This window comes from Patiria miniata, unplaced genomic scaffold (genome assembly GCF_015706575.1).
Source record: "Patiria miniata isolate m_02_andy unplaced genomic scaffold, ASM1570657v1 HiC_scaffold_14, whole genome shotgun sequence".
NCBI classification, from domain to species: Eukaryota; Metazoa; Echinodermata; class Asteroidea; order Valvatida; family Asterinidae; genus Patiria; species Patiria miniata.
Window position 1 is genome coordinate 11,931,191 of NW_024037052.1, and position 23,296 is coordinate 11,954,486.

A 23,296-nucleotide genomic window follows, 5' to 3' on the forward strand; every position below is an offset into this window, starting at 1 on the left:
ATATTGTACAGTGTACTAGGACAATAACAAACATGACCGGTATTTTGCTGGTAAATAGAAACTCTTTTTACACACGTACCCGAGATGTCGCGAACACAGACCGAGTGTCAACGAAAGCGTATATTCGGAAAACTGTGGACATGCTCGGGAAACAGGCGGGATATATATCTTTTTGTCACGTGACAGTGGCACCTACCTGACCAAAGACTTTTCCAAAAAGTCATAATCTTTTGGTCTTGGAACCAAACGAAGGCTTCCCAACTTGGAGGTGGGCTAAGAAGGCCTCGCTAGACAAGTTAATTAATACTTTCCCGCCCAATGCCCTTGCTCATGGTGCATTCATCATGGCGACTTCAGTCTTGCATGAACACACGCGCAGTGCCCTCGATAATAAAATCTCTTTGCTATGACCTATTAACCCATAAAATTTGAACATGATGGTGATATATGACAGAGATAAGAATAGGATTGTTCTGATGATTAGATTTTTTTGATGACAAAAAATGGGCGAAAATTTTGACAATAAAGATGACGAAGCCAGTGACGCACGAGAACGATCGATCAAAATACTTTGCCTGATATCGACAATTATAACAATACCCATGTCGACGATACAAATCAGAACAATCGTAATGTCCATTGTTCTGACAGTCGTTATCCTGAATATGATCAACCAACTACGATAATAACAACCAACTACGATATAAAAAATCTTAAAAAGCATTTTATAAATACCGACCTCATTCCAACAGTGTTCAAACAAACTGCTCCAGTTTGACTCTTCAATTTAGCACATTAAGGTACGTGCAAAACTTTTTTTGGATTTATGGAAATTTTATTAAAATTATAACGTAGGTCGGAGTACGGGGGAAAACATACGGGTAAAATAAGATGGGGACACATAACCAAGATCCTTTTTTCTTTCTCGCTTGGCACAGTTTGTAAAATTTTCTTCCAAAAGCTTCGAGCGGAAGGTCAACCTTCCGCGCAAGTTCACGTGCGAATTATTCATGAGCTTTCCACGAAGAGATTAACAGCTCCCTTTGTATTGTCGCTTTTTTGTTGCTGTCCTTTCTTTTCGGCCAACTGGACAACTAATTTGACCACTAGCTTGACCGGAACTGAGGCTCTTTTTTTTTTACAAAGGAAGGACCCAATTGGACAACGGCGGTGTGTGGCACAATAACAAAGTGGGGGTGGAATGTATACATAGTGGGCTAGAGCAGCGCGTCACGTGTGGCCAGCTGAAAAGAATGCTCGGCAAATTTGCGTATGAACTTTTATTATGGTACACTGTGCTACTATCGCGTACCCGTAAGGTTTTTGTCAGCTGTTCCAGTGCATGTACGCAAGGAGCGACTTCCATAGTCCGCGGTCACGTAGTAATATAGGAAGTACAGTTTGTGATAATACTGGGAATTTGGACGATCCAAGCCTTCGTGCTCCGAGCGAGGGACCTCCGAGTCGGTGAAATCCCGTGGATGCAGCTGGGGGGTGGGGAAGATTTGGGGAGGTGATCCAGTACCCCCAGCCCGCTCTAGGAGAGTTCTTGAGGGACCGGCCGGTCGTGGACTTGAGGCGTGGGGATCAGAAAAAAAGCAGCGTGAGCCAGCGTGATCAGCGTGGGATAAGTGGCGACATCCAAACGGCATGGCTTCAAGTGCAGGTACGGTGAACAAAAAAATGTTTCCCCTTGCTTTCTTCCACTCGTCAAGAAGTGTGGACAGTTTCCACTGACTTTTAGTAACTTGGGCATAAAATGTGCCTCTTTTGTGGTTGATTCGTCATGATCGTAGAATTAACGGTGATCCTGCATGCAATGTAGGACTTGGGAGGGCCCAAATGGTAACCCTTAAGCCAAGGGTACGAGCCTGGTTTGGCACTTCACCAAAAAAATGGTCACGGCAAAAGGCGAAACCACAACCGCTTCATCGCCGTGCACACCATGCACACTAAAGATCAGAGGATTACGGAAGCTTACGCTGTTGCGGTAACATTTGTGACTAAAAATAGTTGTTTGGTTGTTATGTGGTCAAGCAAAGGAGCTCGAAAACAACCAGAGTCTCATTTGTGTGTGTGTTATTTTAACAAGGTTGTGACGAGTTCAACCATGGACTTGATGGAGGTAGCATCCTTGGTTCAACAATGTTTTCTTTCTGCCTTCCGGTGATACATCTTAACAAACCAAAGCATAAATGTATAGCCTTGGGTGTAGCTCCATGGTTTGGCCATTTTCAAATTTTCTGCCATCGTTTGAAAAACCTTACTTGCAGGAATTTAAACATGTTTAGTATGTTTGGTGTATCATGACATGTTCATAATGTTAAGGCTGTCATGGTGGAGGTTCACATCTTGTCGGTGAAAGTTCATAAAAAAATGGGGCAAACTGGCGATTTGCGTTCAGTTCGTGACCAACCTATTTCAAGAATTTACAAACACTTAGAAAGATAAGGGCCCTTCCCTGCACTCCCTGCAGCATGATACAGGCGTGAAAAGTAGACATCAACAAACTCTGGTTTCTGCAAGAACGATCGAAGTTGAACTTTCTTGGAAAGGATGGGATGAGGGAGTTTTTGAACTGACGTTTGTCACGAGAGGTTTACGAATGTGCCCGTGATAAATAGACTGAGTAATTGTGTGGTTTTGCTGCGCTGCTTTGACCCACGAATGTTACCGAGTGATGAAACACAAGCCCCGGGTTTGAGTAAGCAACAAGTGTATCAATCAAGGGACGCCATGCTGGAATTCTACGCAGCTGCCTCTACCACGAGCGGGTCTGTTCCGGTACCATCATGGGTGCGCACACGGCATGCCACCACGGGTATGCACGCTCGTCCCATCGCACCTTGGAGTACCACAAAACCCTTGCCTTATCACGATGAAAGCATGAGGGTCAACTTTTTCTTTTGCTACTAAACTGCCCGGGTTTCCTTGTTGGAAACTATCACACAAAAGGATCAACAATACACTGCGGGAGTGCACCGTGCATGTTATGGATTCAAATACCTATGGACGATTTCGCACAAAAGTGACCACCAACGCCGTTTAAGAGGGATTTCCGAAGCGTGTCCGGCCAGGATCATAATCAAAAACAAGCCAAAAGGACTCCTTTTTTATCTTGGCCCATTTTGGATTGATTTCCGTTCAGTTGCTTATCTGGCCCGAGGAGATTTCTTCGGTTGGAACTTCTAGCCGCGCTTTTTGGGGTGTAATTTGGGCCCCCGCTGGCGAAACCTTGACCCTTTCTTGACCGTATATATCAAGTGGCCAAAGCGCGGGTAAACGCTTTGCCATGACATGGAGGTGGTGGGCCACCATTGTATCGTTCGGAGTCGGACATCGACCGTTCACAAAACCCATGCCTTGTGTGGTACAGTTTGGCCCAAGGGGCCTAAACAGAGGAGCCATTTTTGTATCCTGGCTCAAAAATAGACGATGGTGGCTATTTATACAGCAGAATCATTGACCATTTGCCGCTGTTGCACTCGTAATGTTATTTCAGCTTTTTCAACATGATGAGAAATTCGGCTCAATTTTTGGCAAGTTGCATAATTTGTCTCCCATTAAGAGGGCGGTTTTTCTCTTTTGTAAACTGTATCCACAGCAGTGAGAAAACCACAATATTTTACTTCACTGATTGTTGTTTTTTAATGAACTGTTTCCAACCTCTGATTGGTATCTAACAGTTACTACTTCTGGTTCGATTTACAATTTGGACCAGTATCCGGACAAAGAATACAGTGCAGCTTCTGTGTCAGTTTATTCAGTTTCAAATTTCGTATAGGAGAAATGGGACTTAAATTTGAACATCTGGTTTTAGTGCTCCATGGTTCTGCATATTCCCACATTTTGAGACCAGTATCCGGACACAGAATACTGGTATTTCTGGGTCCGTTCTGGAAGGTTCGCCATCGACATCGCGCATGGTAAATGAAAGTTGAATACATGTGATCTTTCAATCTTTCCTCTGTCTGTTGGGGGCAAAACTAGGGCAGGGATTTGTATTGCAACTTTTCCGTTTCACTGATGCTACCTGAATGAGATTCTGTTCATTGGAATCCCCGTACTAACAGCGTGAATCGCCCACGGGAAGACAAAAATGAAGCGGGAAAAGGACGCACAATGCACGATCACCCTTCGTGGCATCCATTTTTTTTTGCAACATCGTTCCATCGGGTCAAGGCTGAATGCCTGGCAAACGATTGTGAAACCAGCAGTTAGCAGAATGGACACCAGAGGTAAATTTCAGTTGACCGTACAATTACCGTCCACCATGGCGAGAGTAACTTTGGATATCTTCGAAACTGTACAGCGATGGATGTTGAGTTAAGAATTGAGGGTCATTCCACAGAGCATGGTCATTCCATGGTCATTCACACGAAGTGAAGTGCGGTTTTACACTAAGTTTAGACATAGAGCAAGGAACAGTAGTGTGTTAATTGCAGTGGTTTTAGGAAATTGGCCACTTGTTGTAAAAGCTGGTCATTACATCTTTAAAAATGAAAGGAAATAGGCCATACAATTGTTAGGTCCTTTGCCCTTTCCAACTTTTAGGCGAAGAGTTTGTACCCATGCTATCGTGCCCACGAATCTCAAGCGCACCACACAGAGCGAGGGTTGCACCGTGCGTAGCCGCTCATGCACGGGGGACTCGGGCGATTTCTGCCGGTCGAATTCCCGCGCTGGTCCCTCGAAAGAAAACCCCTTAAATTGGTTAAAACCGCCACGCACGCAAATGGTCTTTTATTTGTGTGTAATTGATATCATCATGCGGTAGTTATACATTAGTTCAATATGTTTATTTGGATCTTATTAACTTAAATTTGTGTAAGGATTGTGGGGTTTTGTGGAATGTTTATCTCGGTGACTTGTCTTCACGAAAGTAAGGGAAAGGCTTGTACAAATGTTCTTAGATTAAGAAGAAGAATCGTCGGAATGCAGAGAATTATAAGGTAATTTTCTTTTTTATAGCCCCATGTTCTAACCATTTACCTTTATGTCTGGGCCTATGCATGAAGGTTTGGATTTCGTTGAGGTTTCTGCCGCCTAACAGCTGCTACGTTCCCCTTTCCAAATATACAATTGGGGGGGGGGAAATACCACAATTTATCATAATATGATAATATCCCTGTAAATGATTCTTAAAATATCTGTGAAATGTCGAACAGGTTTATTGTGAACATGTGGTATTAAATCTTGAAAGAAAACCACGTGCTCTTGCCTGATATTTCATTAGGTTTAATGTCTTTTCTTCCTGAAAGTCAACAAGATGACATGCTGCCCTGGAAGATTTTTGAAGTGTTGGGCCAGTTTTGAAATTTGCATGAAATTGTTTTGGGTCAACGACTTGCATAAGTCCAAGGCATACAGCCTTACAGGTCATATCGACATTGTGGAGTCGCGCCAACATTCAACATGTATTCGTATAAAGGTACACTGAAAAACTGCCTGGGTTCATTTTACCCAAGCAAGGGTGAAAACTGCAACTACCCAAAATTGGGTTGTGCTTTACCCAATTGTTTGGGTTAGAATTTCTGTTAATTTCAACCACGGGTCTTGTATGACCTGGGCCCAATTTCATAGCACTGCTTGACAGTAAGCAGAAAAGTTGTGCTTACTATAGCAGAAAATCATGCTGCTGCTTAAGCACTATTTCATGCCGTGATTGTGCTTACAGTTGCGCGCGCATGGAGATTTCTATTGTTACGTCACTGATTTAAGCAAAGTTTTCTTTTGAGGTTAAGCCTGCTTTTGCTGTGCTTACTGATTAACGGTCCCTATGAAATAGATGGAGGCTCAGTAAGCACAAAGTCGGCTGTTAAGCAGCGCTATGAAATTGGGCCCTGCAGAAGTTTTGGTTGAATCTAACAGAAATGATAACCCAAACAATTGGGAAAGCATAACCCAATTTTGGGTAGTTGCAGTTTTTCACCCTTGCATGGGTAAAATCATTGCAGTGTAGGCTGGTAGTGGTACTTTTGCATTAATTTGTTTTCCTTCTTAGTAAAAAGTAGAGCATTTTTGTAAAAACTATTCCTGTGAGAACAATATTCGATTCTTCAAAATGAAAAAGTTGAATCGGTGAGTTGTTGGTCCTTAATAATGATTGATCAAACTGCAATGATGATCGATAGGACAACAAAAGATACCTGTAAGTTTCTGTTCAATTTCATGTGCACATGTTCGTTTAATGTTATACGTCAGTTTGAAGATGTTGGAGCATTTTGATTGATTTTACGGTGAGGACATCTTTGATTATGTAGAAGAAATGGGGAGTTTTTGGTCTGACGATGTTGCAATCGCTTGAAATTGAAAACAGAAAGTATCGGAAGTGCTTGCCAAAATAGGGTTGGCAAAAGGGCGGAACGGGGTGATATAAACTTGGCACTGGCCCCATACTTTGTCCAACATCTCGCCGTGATCATGACCGTGTTCCCGGGTGAGCTTTGTCACTTCTGTTGCACGAAATATCTGGAGTGTATCAGTGAGTTTTCCTATCCCCAAAACAAGTTAACTGTTGTATTTCGAATAAAGATGTCCCAACACGTGCATGTTCAAATCCTATTAAGCACTGAGCACAATGAACTGTCTGCAATATGTGCATCGGCGTAAATAGAAACCAGAAGTTGAAAGCAGCAACTTTTCGTCGGACTACCTGATGTCCACAGCTTTACTTCTCTGGTATACCATAAAAAATTGAAATACACTTGCAGAAAGTCTTTAAAAATTTGGAATTTCCTCTTGTTGTGAATATCCAGATGCGTGCATGAAGTTGGAGAATTTCGATTGTATAATTGGCACACATTTCAAGATTTTCTCTCCCTGGTGACCTCGTGGGAGTATTTGAAAGTGCATTAAAACTTTCATTTCAATTGATGAAACAAAATGGATATCGAACATGAATAACCAAGTCAGAATTCTTTATATTTGCGAGCCACTTCTTTACAATGAATCTACACCTTTTGTACTTCTCTAGTTCAAGCGATATGTTTCTTCGTTTGCAGTAGTTCTTGAGAAGTTATCTCTTCCGAAGTGATGAAGAAAAATTGGACTCGGGATTGGTTTTTGAAACAACAGTGTTAAGTTGTGTCAAGGTCGATACGTTTGCTGTTTCTAGTTCTACCCACCACCGCGATTATTCAGCCAAGTATTAGAGCACTAAGCAGCACGAAGCGTGGAATATACCCCGCGATGTTGCTCAGAACATCGGTATCGAATGTAGCTCCAGTTGCCGTCTTGGTTACACAGTCTTGCATCATTCTTGAATCCTTCTCAGCAACCGATCTGCCGAGGGCATTTTGAGAGAAAAAAAGTCTTCAACAAATGTCCCTTTCCGAGTTTTCACTTGGTCAAACGCGCAACAAATTGTACCCATCTACATGTATACAATTCGCGAGCGGAGTTGTCGTTGTTCACAATAATCACAACAATTTCCCGCCTTTATTTCGGCCTATAAATAGCACATTCGGATATTTTAAGCCCAACGATTTTTTCCTGGCTATTCTTTCCTGGACAGCTTTTCACCTTTTTTTAATCAGCCGGAAATGGTCACTAAACCATGACAATTGCAGAAATGCTTCTGTATAATTTAGTGAACTTTTTACAACCGCGTTCCTTTTCCACCTCCACATACCCTGCAGTCAACGATCGTTTTTTTTGTGACTGCACAAAGATGGTCACAGTGGTGGCTACATGTATTTTTCTTTTGCCCATGTAGAGGTCGTGACCCTGTGGTCAAACTTGACCTCATTATGCATGGAAAAATACCAGGGGCCGTCGGAAAAGTTCAAGCTTTACTCATTTGGGTTTCTCTCAAGGGTCACTTCGTGTCAGCTTATAATACTCATATCCAACATGTTTCTTCAAAATGGTATAGCGTTGATATAGTTTGCCCTCAAATTTGTCAACGAAGTTTGGAAGCTCAAAAAAGTTAAACTAGTGGTAAGTTCGATAGTTAGATAAAACAAACGCTACACATTCAAGAAAAGTTGTTTTTACATTTAGTTCAGATGGGTCAATACAAGATTTGTTCTAAGTGAAGACAAAGAAAACGATTTGTGTTTTTCCCGGGGTCACTACAGTCTACACTGTATAACAACTGACTCAAAATATTGACTGGTTTTCCTTTATTTATTGAAAATTGACTAGGAATTTAGGTAAACATGCAAAGTTTCATACTATGACTAGAAAAAGGTTGTTGGATTCGACTCCAATTTTAGTTGTTTGCATAATAGTCAATAATACTGACTGCACAAATCTAGTCAGGTTGACTGATTTTCAGTTGCACCCAGCTGAGCCTGAAAATTTAACTGGTTTCTAGTCATATCTGACCAATTTTTTTTTTAGAGTGAACGTGTCAACTTATTATAATATCCATATCCAACAAGTTTCCTCAAAATGGTAGCTTGTAGTTTCCCTTCAAATTTGTCGACGAAGTTGGGAAGCTCGAATAAAGTTAAACTAGTGGATGGTAACCCCATTAGTTAGATAAAACAAACACTCCATATTCAAGAAAAGCTGTGTTTACGCTTAGTTCAGTTGCGTCAATACAAAATTTGTTCTATTAGTGAAGACAACGAGAACGAAAGACCAACAGGTTGTGTTCTGTTCATCTGCAGATCCCCATCATTCGTAACAACAAAGTAAATCTTAACGGTTCACGTACAAAGCGCTGTTTTCTCTTATCCGAAATCGATATAAGATCTGTTTTGATAGGTGCTTATAATATGGATTGCTAACTATGACAACTGTACTACGTTATAGCAACAAAGCACGCAATTATTTTACCATAATCAGCCTATAATGCGTTTGCCGTATACCAATCGATTGTCTTTTTTTGTTGGAAGTTTGCCAGTTACGTACTCAAACGTTAACTAGTATTTCAGTTGCAAAAGACCAGTAATTCTGTTGCAAAAGACCATGGTTTTTCGATCATGGTTTTCAACACTCCTCTTGCAGTTGCAATGCGAATTGTTATTTCTGACCTGACGAAAATGTAATTATAAAGTTTCAGATCCAGGTTTTCGTATCAAAAGGATACATGTTTATTATTGGATGAATTATATGAGTTGATAACTTGGAGTAATAGCTTTCAAGGTTGTTACATTGGTTTTTTTCTCGTTGCATTAAACCTTACATCAAAGGTAGAAAGGTTTGTGGAAAAAAAATGTCTCTCTTTTTCCAACTTCTTTTGACGTTGAAGTAAATTTTATGACTAATTATAATCCGGGATTGTTAAAAGTTTCAATAAATAGGAAACTCATGATCTGTCCCTTTCTCATAATTTGTTAATGGTTCACCACCACAACTGATTTATTTTTAGTTTTTCAATAAGCTTGATCAAATAGTTTATAATTTGTGCCAGAAATGTTGTTTAATGAAAATGGTTTTGGATAAAGGCCTAAAAAGTAAGAATAGAATAAAAGATAGTAAAGAAAACATAGTTGCCGCTGTATAAGTGTATTCTTTTATTCATTTTTTTTTATATTTCACATGATTATATTTAACATGAAAGGAATTTTTTAAAGGAATTTGAAAGAAATTATAACGGTTACCCAACATTTTCAAAACAGTTTGTTTTGGTAAATGTAGCCGAAGAAAACAGTTATACAATTTTGCCATTTTTAGGTCATAAGTTTCCTTTGCACTTTGGCTTTTTGACTCAGATTTAAGCCTATACAGTATACTTTGTCATAATAAACACGCTTCGGAGTGATTTAAAGTTGATTTGTATCTATACTGACGTAAGTAAATATAATCACTTCATAAATCAAACAGGACAAACATGTTGGATCTTATTATTGTTAAATTCATAAACAGGTATTTGAATTGACGTGATGGGGCCAATGCGACAAGGCCACTGTAAATAAAACATTAACAATGTGTTACGGAAGTTCTGGATCAGATATTCGGGTTTTTTTCCCAGAAGTATTTGGAGAAAATATCTTTTTCATGTATGGGAAATTTATGAAATTGAAAGCGAGGTAAAGTGTTCATTTTTGGAACTTGCGAAGAGAAATGAAAGCAGTGGCATAAAGTTCACAAGGAATCATTGAAACTTCAGATAAATGTGTTTGCAACATGATGCTAAAACAATACATTATGTTCCTTTTCAAAGTAATGATTTCGTCATTTAGATTTGTTACATTGCGTGTAACGAATCTTCCGTTGATAATAGTTATCGGTTTTAATGTTGGCCACATCAAGGTGAAACGCTTACAGATTTTGTCATTTCTGTGCTTTACATCGTGTAAATTGTGTTGAATTTTTGTTCCCTAATAATGATCAGTTTAATAATATCGGCCGGCTGCCGCATGAAGTAGTGCAATGTTTTTCAAAGGTTTCGTTGTTTTAAGTTCATGGAATAAAGGATTACCCGAAATTCCCCATTTCGAAGACATTCTTTAATGAAGAACATCTGTGTTCCTCTGAAAGTGAAATGTGCAGTCTTCAAACAAATTTTACATTTTGTTGACTGATAATGATATGAAATGGAGGGAAGTGAGCTTGAATCTTATAGTACTGCATGGAACAATCGGCGATTCACTATTTATTTTGGAGATTACTAACAGATTCCCTAGTTGGTGTAGCCTTGAATTTTCGGCCATAATCTGTCGTTTCCGGATCATGGTCAGTTCCCACGGAGCGGCCGTAGAGAACTACGCGCCCCAGCTGGCAACTGATTGGTCCAGTTAGCGCGTCGTGCGTGGACTTTGGTCAAACCACGCCCCTCGACCCAGTGGGTTAATCCATGGACTCCTTACACCCCGAGTTCTTGATTCTTGGCTTCGGAAATGGTTACGTAACAACCTAAACACACGAATGAATCCCCGGGTATGCGAAGGTAAACACCCACGGCCATGCCAGGTCAAACATTTTCCCGTTCTGTTTGTTATGATTCGTTTCCCGTACTTTTTTCTTTCCGCTCTGGTTTTACACTTTTGTTGCGGTCTTCCCTATTCCCTTATCGGTTTCGATCAACATTTGCTTCATTTTCTTTCAGATAACCAACTTTCGTAATTCTGTTCTTCGTGCCTTCTGTATGCCTTAGCTTTTGCATGGCCCACATTTGAGTTGACTTATTTTTGATGTTTTAACCACAGAAATGTTTTTTGTGTGGAAAAAACATTGGCGTGACCAAGTGATGTGGTTATTTAAAAACGGTGTGCACAAAAGCAGTTGTTTCTGAATTGCTGCATGTGAGTATGCAACACTAGTAGAAGATTTTTCAACACAAAAGTAACACCAGCAAAAATTAAACATCAACAACATCAGACCACGCACGGATAATGGTCCGTGATCAGACCAGCAAGATCTTGCATATCTATAAAAGAAAACAGCGCACTACTCACATGGGCACGCCTAGACCAGGTTTGGAGATTTTCCAATTTTGGAAGCATGTCAAGGCATTATGGCTGAAGTCCAGCAAAACAACAACAATACAAGAGTCGTGCCAAAAAGGTTCGTACCAAAGTTGAACCTGGACGCCGAAAATAACCCACCGTGTCGCTGAATGAGTCCAAGTTGCATTTTGAGACGAGAGGTAACTGTTGCACGACAGCAAGCTTTGCTTACTTCAAATTGAAATTAAAAACTCAGCAATGTACACAGTAACAAGGTAGAAGTGTCTTTTGTTTGGCAAGTTTGGATCCAATATGGCGGTATGTGCAAAGAGCTTGCTTGCAAGTTGCATTAAGAACCTAGAGACGCAAATAGATATCTTGTCGGCTTCACTCCAAATCACCAGGTTCACCACATTGTATGGACATCTTGCCAAGAAATAAAACCGTGATAAATCGACTTTTTTCTGGCAACATTTGGTAAAACTGTCATCCAGCCTCACCATATACCTAATGTAACAATGCATACATCTGTATTTATGGCAACGTAAAATTCGTGCCAGTTGAAAAGCAGAACGCAGGTGATAAAACCTCGATACATCTGCGAAGTGCGAATAACTTTGTGCTCTACCTAATGTGTCCAGTTGATTCTCAGAAGCACTTGTCACAATGACTTATTTTGTTCCACGTCATTAGCTATCCCACCAATATTTGGCATAGTGCCTTGCCGGCCCAGTAGAATGAGCTATTCTCAAACTTAGGATTTGAAGGTTTGTACGATAGAATGAATACTTGCGTGAGGTTTGTGGATTGTATCATCAATTAAAAGCAACAATCCTCTGCGAAGAAGGCTGCTTCTGGAAGAACCAGTTTCGAGATTGTTTTCTCGACTTTTCAAACGGGATACATTGTATTCTTTCCGTCCACAGGAGAATGGCACTGTCTTTCACATTCAAACCATACTCAATTTGGGGACGAGGTTGTACAGGATAATTACGTATGCTGTGAGTCCACCGCCAATGCTATAGCAATAGGCAATCGTCACCTCTGCGTCAACCATGGCCACCATCATCGTCACGAAAGTCAGGATTGTAGATATCGATAAACCTGAACTTCATATATTTCCGGTTTACCAACTACTTCGTACTACATGTATAACGGATGTGACGATACTCTCCGAAAGGGTGGTTGCACCACATTTTTAGAGTGGGCGATTTCAAGCATTTTTAGAGTGGGCGATTTTGTCGACTGGTTCCTGATAAGGAAGTAGCCTTTCCATTGGTATGTTTAAACGGACCAAGCTAAGGATGTCCTCTACAGAATTTCCACTTTTTTCCAGTATCTCAGAGCAAGTTGGGATGCAGGAAATGCTCCGTCCCAACGGTGAGTGTTTTAGAACGATCTGAGTCTTGGATACCCCAGTCATTGTACTTCAGATTTTCTATTTTATTGCTTGGATTAATCACTGTGGTAGATTTTTAAGAGGGAAAGTGAAGTTTCAAAGCCAAGGAAAGTTTGTACTTTGTGGAGCAATATTAGGAAGAACATCAACATGGTATATCTCCGGATATAGTTTACCTTTAGCATTCGATAGAATCAGGGAAGGTATGGCATCTGAAAGATAAAGAATTCGGAGTCAACGTGGCATCGCGTTTTTCCTTTATGATACTTTGGTTCATACTACTTCTTTTTTGGGGGGTCGTCGTAACTCAATAGACCGCTTGCAGACGCGATCGATAATTGACGCGCGAAGGTGCAAACGCCATGTTGTGGGACAAAATGTGCATGGATAGATATACGCTTGTCCCAAAACATGGCGTCGCGCGACTTCGCGCGTCGATTATCGAACGCGTCTGCAAGCGGTCTATGGGAAGGGTTCAGCACATTTGATAGACGTTTTACTTGCATCCATAGAATTCCACTTTTTCAAACAAAACTTTCCCGTAAAAACTTCCCTAGTTGATCCATAACTCTTAAGCACTTGGTAACAATGATTTTAGGACCGACATTTTGTTTTTTGGTGAAATCAGAATTTGTACTGACCACCGTCTGTGTTTCGACATCGCGAATGCGGTGATTGGCGCTTTTGCTACAAAACTGGTAAACCGCCATTGAGCATGGAAACAAAGCTGTATTACGTTTACCAATACCAGTCATGCCAGTGGATAGTCTGGTGCCTATCTAACAGCTCCCCATAAGTGTATTGAAAGTTACCGTACGACGGTTCGTATCAAGTGTGTGTGTGCAACGTTCGCGATGTCGAAAAACAGTAAACACTCTGATTTTATACCAAAAAATAAAGTCGGTCTGAGGTCCTTAAAACCATTGTTACCAAATTTAGATTACCATGTTAGATAGGGAGAATTTAGCACAAGCTGCACAAACGCCGACTTGCTATGGTAAGTATTGGGATATATCACAGTTTATGCAGTTTTTATATCAGCCGTGCGCAGCACGCTGATATACTGTGATCGTCCAGTTTCTTTCTTTCTTTCTTTCTTTCTTTCTTTCTTTCTTTCTTTCTTTCTTTCTTTCTTTCTTTCTTCGGGCAAACGGTCACGTGACCAATATAAAAATGGCCATAACTCCTAAACTATTCAGCCGATTTCAAACAAACTTGGCCAAATTAAACCTTGTCACATGCCCTACCTAGCCATGTTCGTAAAATCCGGCCACTGGTCATTAAAGGGGCACTAGAGGTCATTTAATGAATATTTACAAAATGCTTCTTCTCCCCCAGTCTTGACCCAATTGATGTCAAACTTGGTCAGTTGTATCTTTAGACCAAGCCTCACAAAAGTTGTTCACAGAATTTGGCCAGTGGTCACCTATTGGTCAGTAGGGGTCATTTTATGAAACAAAATTCAAAAACTGTGTTACATTTTAAATCTTTGCAGCCCTGTTCAGTGTATTTTTTTATCTCTAAATCTCAAATTTCATATTCCTGACTTATTTGGTTGTCGAGTTATTTCAAGTTTTTCATTTTTCAAACACATGTAAAAAGCAATATAAAAACATAGGAATTCTGGGAAGGTTTCAAACCACCACGATACTGTGGATGTTGTGTGACATACAGTGCCACGCTCTCCACAGACTTTGCCCATAACCACAGAAGTGGTGTCTCGATACTGCATTCCTTCGGTCTGTCATAGCATACAGCTGTGCCACCTGTGTAAAGACATGTGTTCAGCCAGATACTCATGCCGTGGATTAAAAAGTACGGAGGCCAATAAGTAACACTACTGCTGTGATGCATTTTTGAATGTTTTTAAGGATTAATATACTGGCATTAACTACTGTTTCATGTATTGTCTTGACGGCTATTTTATGTAATGTTTCGGCAGTCTTAATGTCAAATGTTCGTAGTTGTTCCTCTTACATTCTTTTGCCGATCTCGGCCACATTTAGCAATGATCACCTTATGTTCAGTGCGAGTTAGTATTCAGACAAACCGATAAAACGGTAATTTAGGCTGATATCCGTGCTTCGGGAAGCACATTAGCTCTAGTAACTGTTGTATTTGTAATTTGAAGTCTCGTTTGGAATGTATTAGTAATGCTGGGATACCTCAGCCAGACGCCTATTCGTGCATGTACACGAGAAACCAGGAGCGATTTTCAACGAAGTTGGCTGCTGCTGAGCAAAAAAAATGTACTCACTTATCAAAGAGCTTACATATACAAGCCAAAATGGCATGCGATATAGAGTGTTTTGGATATGCTCTCAGGTGATGCTTGGCTAGGCACGATAATTTGTAAAGCATTTTTGTCCGCATAGAAAATCAATGTAAAATGGGCCCAGGCCATAACTAGACTCAACAAGCGGCTAGAAATAGACCAGTTGTATACTCGCATAAACGGTTATCAAAGGCAAGAAGTACAAGCAGTGCTTAGTGATGTTTGGGAGCATGAACATTTTCAGGCAGAAACTCCGGCATCAATAGGAAACAGTGCAGCCTCGACTCTATGGGCGCGTGCGCGTTCCTTCACTAACTGAGATCGCGCAAGGCATGATGGGAAACAAAATGGCGCAGCAAGATCGCGTACCCATGGGAACGAGGTTGGAAATAGTGGTATTACTTAGGAAACTGCTATAGTCTGGCATCGGTCATCTTTCGTTAGAAATACATGATGTGTCATTGCCGTGCATTGTGGGAACTAGACACAGTTTGACCTCGTGGAATTTAGAAGCATCCACCTTTTGGGAACTGCGACCTCAGAAAAAAATGACCCAAACCCAAGGATGCCTATGGATTTTGATGGTCCAAGGCCGAAACTAAGCCCTAAAGGTCAAGAGAATGACACGTCAAAGTTCAAATGTCATAGCTGCATGTCAACAACTTTTAGCGCGGGGATGTTTCCTGTCGTCAAAAAGGATAGCCGGTTCGTTGTGGTTTTGCCATGTTGGGCAGTGGTTCCCACAGTTTTTGGTAGTTTTGTTCAACCATTGATTTATGATTGGGCCAAAAAAATAGTTCAGCTTCCGATTACGTGGCATTTGAAAAGTAGGGTAGATAGGTTGGGATTTTTTTTTTGGGGGGGGGGGTTGTATACGATCATATTGAGGTGTCTGCGTGTGGTAAAGGGTAAAAGGTGGTAAATGATGGTTTTGGGGTTATTTTTCATTGTTCCACAAAAAAGTAGGGTAGGGGCTGTCAAAATAGGTTAGGTAGGGTAACCGGAAGCAGAACTATTTTTTTGGCCTTAACTGTGGTGCTGGCAAAACCCCAAAAGTTTGAACACTTGGCACTATGTGTTTTTGGCCGTGATTTTGTGTTCAGGGGCCGGGCCAGTTTTGACTGAATTGCCTGAGGCAGTACATGTGCTCGTTGTTCCATGGTCGAACTGCAGAGCATTATTTCCTTCAGGATGTTGTGCTTCACTCGTGATGTTTCTACTGTTTCGCGTGATTTTAGTTGCCATCCGCAATTTGTAGGCCTCTGTAATACACATTTTGCGGTTGGGTTCACTGACATCGTAATTTGCAATAATCCACAATTTCACTCTAACTGGTGATAACAACCAGTGACTCATTAACACTACATAACATGAATGTATTCTGTGGTTTTTAGACTGTATACCGCAAAAGATTTCGTTAGCCATGATTTATGGAAGAGAAAACAGAAATGTGACGCGGACGCCAAACAGGCCTATGAGTATGATTTTAACCAGGAATGAATATCCTGTCCGCACAAGTTCACCGTTTCATGTCGCGTTCCCTAAAACCTGTATTTAAACACTAATTGTGGCTTCAATTCAAAATGGGGGGCTAAGTAACCAGACTATTTTTGAATGATTGCAGTACTTGCCTTGTAATGTTTCCACGTGTTTTTTTCCCTTCGGTTTTGACGAAAACATGGAACAATGATTCATCCGCAGTTTAAAATTGATCAAGATACTTGTTTTTGAAATCTATCTCTATTTCATCGACTATTCTTCCACTTTGTAATTAAAAAAATACCTGCAGTACTTTTATATTTTTCGTGAGCCAATTCTTTTCGCTTAATTCTAGTCTTAATTAGCAAATTTCAGAGCTATGATTGTATGAAGATGGACATTCTAATTATACAACCATACATTGACCACGGTGTTCTTGTACAACGGACCCTGGCCATTCCGTTGTCATATGAAAATCGGATGTGGAAATCGGACTCCGTTACCCTATTACATGTATTGGTTAAACCCCCTCACGTGACCGGTCACTCTCCTAATTATCATACTTACGCATGCGCAATACTACCAAATGAATACGTATTTTCATAGAGTCCTAAATAAATTCAAGCTGCAAAGCTACCGCACTCGCATTGCACCGTACCCTAAACGAAAATCCATGTGTTCAAGTTCTGCTACACTGAACGTGTGCATGTACATGTACATGTACATGTACATGTTCAGGTACAGAGCATCGCGCACAATCTAAATCCTGCACGTACGCACCCTGTACATCCCAAACACAGGCCGGAAATATTTAATACTTCATTTAACCACGGTGGTTGAACGCCTTGCAATAGGCGCAAGGTCAGCTACAATGTGTGTGTTATCTGAAACCTTTTGGCCCAATAAGGTGGCCCTGGACCCTGGATTATTTACAACGCAAAACTAGCACATGTTCGTTAGTTATCGCATCGGCACCACTCAGAAATAATGAAAACATTGATGTATGGAAGTCCTTGGTTGCACGCCCCTTTGGTTTGTTCGTGCGCTGCACCTATGGAGCTTTGTGAATTGAATAAAGCTACATGGTTGTAACCCGTTGGCCCTGAACATAAAAGAAATGACCAAATGGCCATTTACGCGCCCTTTTTGTGCGACCCACTGGACACCTGCTGACCTGAGCCGAACCAATGGATTGCCCATCACCTGCCGAGGTCGGGGGTCGTTTTTAGTGGCTGGATTCGCCACTTCGCGAATGGTCCACGAGTAAAGGGTTGCAGACCACTAGACTGCATGCCAGACCTCAGAGATAATAACGCGCACTTCCCAAAATTATTAAAAATACTCGCAACTCTCACAGGTGTTCGAGACACACATCAAATTAAAGCTTATTTCATCATCGTCAACTTCTATTCAATTGTTTTGGGGTTAACGAATGACTTTTGGGAGAACATTCCATTCAAAGACGATCACCCCTAAAAGTATTCCTGAAGCCCATCGCCATTTTGAAAAAGGACGCCTACACTCCATTGCAAAATATAGCCATATTAGGGCCGAATTTCACAGAAATACGAGCTGGCAGTACTCTTCACGACTTCCAACTTTTTTTTTTATTTTTACAAACCCTCAAGTTCATGGCCCGCAAAATGCTGTAAAGTGTAAGTGTAATACCGGAGAGTTTGAGGGCATGCAAATCGTGATTTGGCCAGCGTAGGCAATTTCGGGCCTATTTACTGGCCTGCATCCTTAAGGGTACCCCCCAGTATAAATATTCCCAAAGACACTGGTGTTAAATCCCCATGCTTCAAAATTCTTTTAAAAACACTCAGAACTCTCACATGACTGCACAGAAAAATGATGATCAACATGTCATCTTTCATTTTCTTTTCAATTTGTGGTGGGTTGACCATTGACTTTCTGGAGAAATTCTCAATCCAAAAAGAAGACCGCCCCTGAAACCAATGATGCTTCCAAAACTGGAAACGTTGCCATTTTGAAAAAAAAAGATCCCTCCACAACATGGCTAAATAGCCGCCACTTTCGGACCCAATTGTTTCCAAAATGCTCAGAATTGGAAGCCCCAAGTCCAGGCCAGAGGTGCAGTGCCATAATGTCTTTAATTCCATGGCTCTCAGAACTCTGTAATATAGAATAATTTGAGTGTATAACTTTTATTTATGAGCTCGGCGGACGGATTTTTGGCCTATTTACTGGCCTATACCCTTAGTGGAGTAATTATCGTCGCCAAGGAGGTTATTCTTAATTGGTTCATTGGTCCGCATTTGGACCACAGGAATTCGTCTTGGAAGTTTGCATTACCACGACACATTATTTTGATTTGTAAGATGATAGTTTTGAGATTGATTGGCTAAATATCCGGCGGTATCACCACATTACATCGGTATGCTGTAATCGTCTTCTGTAGTGTTGGAACACCTTTGTTCTTATTCGGTTGCTAATTGACACTTTGTTCAGCTGGCATTTAATTTAAAATTTATCGAAAGGCTATAACTTCGAATATTAAACACAGCGAAACACTAATCTTAATTAGCTCATGCAACTGCAGGAGATTTTACCGACTTTGAAGTTTCCTTGAGTTATTGCTTGACAATACATTTAAATGCCGACCACTCGTCCTTTACCCTGACTTAAACCTTCCACAATATCTTAGATTCAACCCTTTCCCTCTATGATCACTGATACGTTTACTGCGTCAATTTGGTCAAAGCTATCAAACCCAACCTTTTTGTAATAAATTTACTCCAAAAATGGACCGCTTGCCGATAAACGCCGATAAAACCTGAACTTTGTCATGGTCATTTTATGAACTTGCATGGGCCAACAGCCGACGATACAGTTGTGGTTCGTTACGTGACATAAAGGAGAATCAGGTGACCTTTCACAGTATATTGTTTTTATAATAACGAAAGAGATACCGTGACCGGAAAACGAAAATGCGATAACTGGAACTATAAATACACATTATTATGATAATTAATGATAAATGCATACATTGTTAGGAATGTCCGCTTGCATTTGGTTTAAGAATACTCAATAGGCGTACCTAGTTGACCTAAATTGAGGGTCTTTAATGTTCATACATGCAAAAAGAAGCATTGACGCTCAGTTTTGAGTAGAATCGTGGGGAAAACATGATAAAATGGTGTTTTGGTGCTAGGCCGGGATGCCCAAGTGATCTTTGATCTAGGGTTTAGGTATAAGAAATAATATCGTCCGAGTACGAATTTTGCTTGCATTTCATTATTGTGTACAATACATTTCTCTTTGATTATTACTCCACATAGCTGTTTCGCGATTTTTTTGGGTGTTATTTAGCAGTTGCTATGTCTCAGTTTATACACGAATATGACAAAATGTCTAACCATAACTCTACTCTATAGAGGGCATGCACAACCATTTTCCCACAGTAAACTTATGAGTGATTTGACCTCAGTGAGGTCACGTTGTGCATCTCTCTATAGGACTGGGGACATCATACGCACGAAGTCTATTGATGGACACATAAGTTATTGGAGAAAAGATGAAAATATTTGTTTTTCTGGTCGTAAGATTTGCGTAGAAGCTATTTTTCTGCGAAGAATTGCCCAGTTTTCTTACTGTCTGAACCGCCTACGGACCAGATTTATTCGGTATTATCCGGTATTATTAAACCACGCAATGTCCCCATGCGATTATTCCGTTGTCGAATAGTCGTCCGGAGTTTGACATTTACATATTGTTCTAGACCGGCTGTGAGAACAAAACAAATCTGAAGAGGTTTTTTTAGGGGGCCCATGGGCTCATATCCTCAGTATTTGCTTCTCGTCAACATAAAGAGAACTCGAAAAATAAAAAAAATCACTTCTAATCAAATAATTTTATCAGGATGTTGATCTGATTTCCTGATTGGAAAGATATTTCACATTTGATTCGTTTAAGGAGAGGAAGTGTTACATTAAGACATTTTTAAATATCATTTTTACGACGTTGTTTCGTAAACAGATGGACTTTGCCTAGTCTCCTGTCCCGGTCGTTAAAAGCCACGATTCGTTGGAGGCACAGGGAACATTTTGCAATCTGAGTTGTTTTCTGTTTGGATTCTTGAATTGAGTCTAATATTATTCTGTGTGAGTGTGTGTTCAACGCTGTATGGGTTTTACCTAAATGTACGTGTATTTAGGTTTTGTGATGTTCTTTTACAAAAATGTACATGGGATGTTTTTAACCTTCTTTTGTTTTTCAGCCTGCCTGTGCATAAAAACATTGGTAACTCTATGAAAATTTCCCCAGATCATTTTTTTTTTATGCCCGAATTAACTTGATCTTTTTTTATGTCCGAATTAACTTGCCATATTCACAAGCACTATCAATATACTCATTTTAGATCACCCGCTCTAATTAGCACGATATTCTTCAACTTTTCTGCAGATGGAACGGAGGGCGATTCGCCAGCGGGCGCAGCGGCAAGGGCCCCGGGCGCCAGGGCGTCGCCGACGGCCGATGAGGGCAAGCTGTGCTGCGGTCGGTGCAAGTGGTTCGATGTCTCCAAGGGCTATGGCTTCATCACGCCCGACGACAAGAGCGGAGATGTGTTCGTGTACCAGGTGAGGCTACAATCCCGCCCAAAATGGTTGGGACACTTCCCTAGCCTGCCACGGTCACCCACTCCCCCGCTCCCCCGGTCAATGTTGTTCTCTCCAGCTTTTGGAGCACACACCGCGCAATGCATAATGAGAGACAACATTGAGCGGGGGCCAGGGGGTTGGGTGCCCAGCGAGATTTGGCAAGGATTGTAGACACAAGCCTTGGAGTTTTTGAAACAATCTTCCTATTCAGAAACTCACAGTTCTCGAAGCTCGGGAAACGGGAAATGCTAGCTTTGGATTACATAAACTCGACATTATTCAAGACTGATAAAATTGATCATGGCAAGGATATTAATATAAATCCAACCACTCTGTACAGGGTGAGTCAAAAAGAAAGTGACCCGAATTAATGACTTTTTTTCTTAAAAAGTAATCAAATTTGAAACACCAATATAGTATATCTTATAAGAGCAAGTTCTTCCAATTATCTCAAAAAACTGAAATTGATCCATGCTATCAGAGATTATGCACGCTTTACTGAAAGAACCCATAAATATAGCTGTCCATGGAATGCCATTGATGCCACAGATTACACACAAGCATTCATATATAATGATAGTTGAATCATTTAAATCAAGACTGCAATGGTATTTTTACCGTCAGATGTTGTGTTTTGAATATAAGGAACAAGTCAACATTTTTTTCTGAAATATTGATGGCGATTTTTGTATGTTTTCCTTTGCAAGTTCTTGTTCATTCATCGAGGTGGGAAAACGTCAAAGTTTCAAACACTCAACCAAAAAAGAAAGTCCCCCCCCCTCCAATACTTTTTTTGTCTAACTCAAAAACTCAAAAACTGCTGAGCACCTCTCCCTCAAATAACGACTAATCAGTACAGAAATTCCTTAGCAATACAGCCATACTCTTTATTTGGCCCCAAACAGTGATAATATGTACGAAATTATGCAATTTATGACAAACGATACCGAAAAACAGTTGCACTTTACGTGCAAGTTGTGATTCACACTCACTTTGCACGTATACAAAAGTGCAACTGTTTTTCAGTAGCATGTGTCATAAATTGCATAATTTCGTACACATTATCACTGTTTTGGGCCAAACGAAGAGTACGGCTGGATTGTTAAGGAATTTCTGTACTGATCAGTCGCAATTTGAGCAAGATGTGCCCAGTAGTTTTTGAGTTAGACAAAAAAGTATTAAGGGGGAACTTTCTTTTTTGGTTGAGTGTAGTACTCAATGGGAATTCATCAGTTCGTAGAACGGTAAATGGTCAGTGGTGGACAGCGGAGTTATGCGATCTTTTTATTGAAGTAGGCATAAGTAACGTGGGAAAAGAGTATGCAAATTACGTGACATTTTCACAGTTACAAGACAATAAAGAGGTATCCATATGTTCTTTTGATGAAATGGAACAAGCTAAATATTTTACAAATATTTTTTTCAAATTAGGTCACTTTCTTTTTGACCCACCCCGTGCAGCCAGAGACATCCGAGCTATCGCGAACAAATCCGAGTGTTAACGAAAACGTGTTCGGAAAACTTCGGACGTTTTCGGAAACGGTCAGAATCCTTCCCGTTTTGGTATTGTATTGGCAGCCTACCTTGCCTTCAGAGTAGTCAGAACCGTTAGGTCTGGGAACCTGAGTATCGTCCAAGAGTAACCGCAAAAGAGTGCAAGAGACCTTTTTCTATTTTTCCATGCAAATACCGAATAATCATGAGTGTGGTTGCCTTGCTTTTGCATGTAAATTACCAGAGAAGCGGATGAATTCGCCTACGTGAAGAATAAAAACAAATATTGGGATATTGGAAAACAGATTTTGCGATGATAAAATTGCTTCCATAACTTAGGCACAGTGTGTCACTGTCACAACATTACTGGTTGTTAACCTCTACTCGTGTTTTTGAAAACCGTGAGCTGCATATGTTGTATGCAACCTGATATTCAAGATGAACTGAGACTGATTACCTATGCTAGTTTGAGCTCTCAATAGGGACTTACTATATCTAGAAACAGCATATCGAGGACTCCGTCGTGTTTGTTCGATTTTCGACACCTCTAGAAAATGCTACCTCGTCGATTCAGAAATGTCACGAGTCCGCGTTTAATGCATGTTTTATGGCTCACATTTCGATGGAGCTGGCAGTTGTATGTCTAGTGCTATAGTTCATGTTTTCAGAGTTATAATGTTGACAC

The 23,296-nt window shown here is 40.6% G+C and overlaps 1 protein-coding gene across 1 annotated transcript in view; it reads left to right on the top strand.

Annotated features, from left to right (window-relative positions):
• The first annotated feature begins 1,222 nt into the window (after positions 1 to 1,222).
• Positions 1,223 to 23,296, top strand: part of LOC119722073 (protein lin-28 homolog A-like) — a 32,214-nt gene continuing 10,140 nt past the window's right edge. The window contains exons 1-2 of the mRNA XM_038192079.1: positions 1,223 to 1,666; positions 20,921 to 21,096. Of these exons, the coding sequence (XP_038048007.1) occupies positions 1,651 to 1,666; positions 20,921 to 21,096 (192 nt within the window). The 5' untranslated portion in view covers positions 1,223 to 1,650. The remainder of the gene's footprint in view (positions 1,667 to 20,920; positions 21,097 to 23,296) is intronic.